The 6,000-nt window shown below is 40.8% G+C and overlaps 1 protein-coding gene across 2 annotated transcripts in view; it reads right to left on the bottom strand.

Annotated features, from left to right (window-relative positions):
• Nucleotides 1–354: 354 nt before the first annotated feature.
• The window catches only part of LOC109877621 (TBC domain-containing protein kinase-like protein), a 49,657-nt gene continuing 44,011 nt past the window's right edge, over nt 355–6,000 (bottom strand). For both annotated transcript variants that reach the window (XR_004207947.1, XM_031817539.1), the window contains exons 25-26: nt 4,910–5,069; nt 355–747 (exon numbers count right to left, since the gene is read on the bottom strand). Coding sequence is in view for 1 of the 2 variants with exons in the window: in XM_031817539.1 (XP_031673399.1) it covers nt 637–747; nt 4,910–5,069 (271 nt within the window). In the remaining variant the exon portion in view is untranslated. The remainder of the gene's footprint in view (nt 748–4,909; nt 5,070–6,000) is intronic.

Below are 6,000 nucleotides of genomic sequence, written 5' to 3'. Positions count from 1 at the left end.
GTCAAACCAATATATGTCTTTATCATGGAGCTAGGTTTACAGTGAGCTTAGTGTGTCTACAGTATGAGGCCCATATGGTTGTAATAATAGATTTTAAAGATTAAACTTTGTAAATACACTATCTTAACATGAAAACACTTACATACGCACCGAGCAGTGATAGCAGACATGAACTGTGAGTAGTACAATGCTTTTGATGCAACACCCCCTGTATGTCAACTATCAACGCAACCCTTGAGTGTCTCTTTTATGATGAGACGGAAGACCTCAAGATTTTATCAATGTGACCTCTTCCCTTATCTTCAAATGATACACCCTTCTTATCTCTTATGCAAACAGAAGTCAGACACGTTGTACAGTGAGGAGCTGATCTCAGTCATTTTAATGCTGTGACATCTGAGCACATACATACAGTACAACATAAGAATAAAAAAAAAAAAGAGGGACTTACATCAAATTATGAAATCTAAACGTAAAACAACATACAGAAACACAAGCAAATATTTTCAACATTTTCTTACGATAAGTTTATTAAAATAAAATAAAAAGAATGCCCGTTGGTAGACGATGAATGAGTCACTTTTGTTTGTGTGGGTGCGACCGAGTTTGTTTGGCAGCTGGCGGTTTGGTCTCTGATCAGATCTGGGGGGAGGGGACAGTGAGGAGGCCTGTGGGCTTCATCTTGTTGATGCCTCCGTCCAGGGTGGTCACCCGAGGGTAGTTTACCTTCACCAGGTGGGTCGCAAACTGGAGGGGAGACAAGACGAAGGCAAACCATTAACAACATGGAGGAACATTTACCAATCTGGAGGGGGGGGGGGGGGGGGGGGGTCAACAAGACCAAGGCAAACCACTAACAACATTTACCACAACATTCGACAAAGTAGCAGGAAGAAGACAGTGTACTGACGAAGGAGGTCACTGCGTACTTAGAGAACATGCAGTTGTCTAGTTTCTGCAATTTTCATCTGATACAGGCCCCGATGTAGGTATCATCTGATACAGGGCCCCGATGTAGGTATCATCTGATACAGCCCCGATGTAGGTATCATCTGATACAGGTTCTTATCTAGGTACCATCTGATACAGGTTCTTATCTAGGTACCATCTGATACAGGTTCTTATCTAGGTACCATCTGATACAGGTTCTTATCTAGGTACCATCTGATACAGGTTCTTATCTAGGTACCATCTGATGCAGGTTGTTATCTAGGTATCATCTGATACAGGTTCTTATCTAGGTATCATCTGATACAGGTTCTTATCTAGGTATCATCTGATACAGGTTATTATCTAGGTATCATCTGATGCAGGTTGTTATCTAGGTATCATCTGATACAGGTTCTTATCTAGGTACCATCTGATACAGGTTCTTATCTAGGTACCATCTGATACAGGCCCTGATGTAGGTACCATCTGATACAGGCCCTGATGTAGGTACCATCTGATACAGGTTCTTATCTAGGTACCATCTGATACAGGCCCTGATGTAGGTACCATCTGATACAGGTTCTTATCTAGGTACCATCTGATACAGGCCCTGATGTAGGTAAGGGAGAAACTTGTTTCTTCAACATAATAAAGAGCAACACTGTGTTGAAAATATGCTGTAATAGCGCTTTTTGTAATTCTGACTTCCCCAGAACTGGAGCAACTGGTGTTGCTCACCACAACTATGGCATCACATCTGGAGAATGAAGTTGTTCCCAGACTCTGGTTCCTGTAGGTTACGTGGTCTGCAACACATCCAGTCTCGTCCAGTTGGCTACAGTAGGTACAGTATCTAGTGTAGCTCGAGGACAACCTCCAAATTCTTTCAAATAAAACAGACGATTCTACTATGGTGCTCGTATTAGCAAGTTGAATTTGTTTACTAGCGTTGATCAGTGGCTGAGAGAAGAACAAACACGACGCAGACTAACAAGCAAGTTGAAGCAGTAACCAAACATCACACCTCGGAGTATAACATTACAGCCAAAACACTGGAATTGGTTCAGGGAAGTGCACTGCTTGGTAAATAACGAAAGATACATTAATGTCAGGCCAATGTATGCAGGCTTGTGTCTCTGTATATATAAACTGTTATATTTACAGTCATGTTTTCATGCATGTTCCGATTGTAAATAGACGGTAAATAAATAAAAATATCTATCAGACATAAACATAGTAGACGACTAAAGACCTAGCTATGTGTTACACATCTCCAGTCTCACTGAGCCATGTATAGGGTGCATCCCAAATGGAACCCATTCCCTACATACCATAGCACACTTCTTTTGACCAGAGCCCTATGGGAATATGGTGCCATTTTGAATTCACCCAGAGACTGGGAGAGAAGCCACACTAGGCAGTAAACAAACATTCATCACTAATGCATTAGAGTACAAACAGCATTTCTCACACACACACACACACACACACACACACACACACGTTTGCCTGCCAGGTCAAAACACATTTCTCACGGCTACATCTTCTATCTTCTCGACCAGAATGAATCACAGGCGCTTCAATTCCCTCACCACTAAACCTTGTGGGGACAAAACATTCAGTCCCATTCAAAATCCTATTTCCATAAACACTAACCCTTACTCTTACCCTAACCCAAAAACCTAACCCTAAAACTAACCCTAAACATAATTCTAACCCTAACACTAATTCTAACCTTAACCCCAAACCCCATAGAAATAGCATTTGACCTCGTGGGAACTAACAAAATTTCCCCAGTTAGTCAACTTTATGTTTGTTTACTATTCGTTTTGTTGTTTTTTTGTTGTTGAAATGTTACCCATTTTTCTCCCCAATTTCGTGGTATCCAATTGTTTTAGTCGCTACTATCTTGTCTCATCGCTACAACTCCCGGACGGGCTCGGGAGAGACGAAGGTTGAAAGTCATGCGTCCTCCGAAACACAACCCAACCAAGCCGCACTGCTTCTTAACACAGCACGCATCCAACCCGGAAGCCAGCCGCACCAATGTGTCGGAGGAAACACAGTGAACCTGGCAACCTGGTTGACTTCAAGCCTATCAACTCCTGAGATTAGGCTGGCAATACTAAAGTACCTATTAGAACATCCAATAGTCAAAGGTATATGAAATACAAAATGGTATAGAGAGAAATAGTCCTATAATAACTACAACCTAAAACTTCTTACCTGGGAATATTGAAGACTCATGTTAAAAGGAACCACCAGCTTTCATATGTTCTCATGTTCTGAGCAAGGAACTTAAAACGTTAGCTTTTTTACATGGCACATATTGCACTTTTACTTTCTTCTCCAACACTTTGTTTTTGCATTATTTAAACCAAATTGAACATGTTTCATTATTTATTTGTGACTAAATAGATTTTATTGATGTATTATATTAAGTTAAAATAAGTGTTTATTGTTTATACAGTATTGTTGTAATTGTCATTATTACATTACATTACATACATACATTACATTACATACATACATTACATACATACATACATACAGATATAGATAGGCGTTGAAAAATCATAAAATCGGTCGACCTCTATGCTAGATTCCACAAATAATTAACTCATTCTCTTTTGGAAGTACATACCGGGCCGTAACGAAAGTAAATGAAGAAGAAACTCCATATTTGGTGATCAACAAACATATTTTGACATAACGCTTGCAGAGCTGGTTAATGGGAGTTTGAATCTGAGCTTTCTGGGCGTTAGAGAGGTCTCTAATGCACAGATACTGGTTCATGTGATGCTGTGCGCTGACCTAAGGAGTTATGACATCCCAGATATCCCCTCTTAAAGCCCTCTGATCACTGTGTGGATCTGAGAGGATCTGATCAGAACTATACCCCCTGAACTGGGGCTTCCAACTGGGGCTTCCCAGGCAAGAAGGCCAACCTTCGAAGGAGGCCAACTGTCATCTTGGGGCCAAATGCCAAGAAGAGATGCAAGGTGACGCAACAGAATGTCACATGAATCATATCTAAACCTGCAGTACATGTAGCCTAATAGATTGTTCTTTGTAAGGTGTTCAGGTGTACTATTCTGATTTGATGGATTATACGGAGGTGAATTAACCTAAATATGGATTATACCGAGGGGAATTAAACTAAATATGGATTATACCAAGGTGAATTAAACTAAATATGGATTATACCGAGGTGAATTAAACTAAATATGGATTATACCGAGGGGAATTAACCTAAATATGGATTATACCGAGGGGAATTAAACTAAATATGGATTATACCAAGGTGAATTAAACTAAATATGGATTATACCGAGGTGAATTAAACTAAATATGGATTATACCGAAGTGAATTGAACTAAGAATGCTTTTTTTATAGCAATGTGACTATCATTTATCATTCCGTACAGCGAAAAACAGAGCCAAATCTTGCTTTTATGCTTCATTTGGAAAAAATTGTGATTCACTTCAATTACAGTTCACAAATATGCTGAGAAGACAGCAAATTGCTTTGCCCCAGAAACAGCTGAATGCAGCATAGACGAGGTGAACTGATTTCAGTGGGGAAACACAAACTGGACTCCTGTCTGATTGAACAATCCATGATTTCCGTATGATTTAGAGTGGAGGTCTGTGGAGGAACGGAATATGACCCTAATTGAATCAAAACAGTCTGGCTTGTTGAACTTTTAGGTGGAATCAATTAAATTGCTCATTGTGCAAGTTAACCGTCCTAGCTGCAGACACAGTGTGTGTGTTGTGTGCACGCATGTGTGTGCGTAGGGTGCACATGCACACATGTGTGTGTGCAGATGCATGCACTTGTGAATCAGGGCTCCCTTGTAAAAGAGAAATTGGTCTCAATGGGACTTCCCCGCAGGAATAAAGGTTCAATGTGTGTGCATTTGCGTTCATGCATGCATGTCTGTGTATTCCTAAACGCGTGTGTGTTTTCTCTCACCATAGCGGCGCTCTTCATGGCGTGGCTGATGACCACGATGACACGTCCCCTGAAGCTCTGGAGGGTGCCGGTGGCGGGACACTGCACCAGCTCCCCATCTGGAGAGAACGCCGTGCTGTAGGGGATGCTGATGCTTCCCGAGATGTGGCCTCGGCCGAAGCTGGACAAGGGTTAAGGGACAACGCTGTAAAATGTACACCAGTCTAAGTGAAGTCTTTATGGTATTAATGTGTCTTATTAGATGGCTGATGAAGTCAGGATCATTATGAGATGGTAATACATTGAGATTATCTCAGATGTCCTTAATAACTTAGGGTGACCAATAAGTCATTAGAAGAGAGCCATACATGCTTATGTCAAACACTGCATTATAACCATAGCCGCGGGAAGTGGTTTAGGGGTGGGGGTGCTGCGATTTTCTTCTTCCATGGGGGGGGGGGGGGGGGGGGGGGGGTTGGTTTGCCCGTGCTGCAGATGGCTATATTCGTCCGCTAATACAGGACTATTAAAAGGCCCAGTGCATTACTTTTGTGATTTTTGTTATGTAATAATAATTCATAAATGTGATTTTTTTAGGGGGTGCTGCAGCACCCTCTGCACCCCTACTTCCCGCGGCTATGATTATAACCACATCATAATTCATTCATTAAGTCTATTAGCATTCAGTAGTGATACCGTGAGCTCCATAAAGGTGTTTAAATCCCTGCATACCACTATGGGTATGAACATCTGATGTGGATTCTTACACTACAGTATAGTGCTGTTCAGCTAAACTGTTACCTAATTTCACAAGTTAAAAGTCAACTTCTTAAAGGTTTTGCAAGTGTTTTACATGTATCACGTGCACTGTAATTTTGAAAAATAAATAATGTTGATTCAACGCACAATTTTATGGCAACCAGCAGCAATAAGATTGTGAGTTTAAAAAAAATTAAGTTGTTGAGCAAACTGTGTGTGTGGAAAATGTTGTAGAAAAAAAACCTCTTAATCGTATTGCAGCTGGTTGCCTTACAATTATATGTCAAATCATTACATTTTTATATTTTTTACAGTGTGGGGAGAGACAGGGAGACAGAAACGGTTTCCAATCC

Source organism: Oncorhynchus kisutch, unplaced genomic scaffold, assembly GCF_002021735.2.
Source record: "Oncorhynchus kisutch isolate 150728-3 unplaced genomic scaffold, Okis_V2 scaffold1058, whole genome shotgun sequence".
Lineage (NCBI taxonomy): Eukaryota > Metazoa > Chordata > Actinopteri > Salmoniformes > Salmonidae > Oncorhynchus > Oncorhynchus kisutch.
The sequence above is the reverse complement of the archived record's forward strand: the minus strand, read 5'-3'. Positions and strand labels throughout refer to the sequence as shown.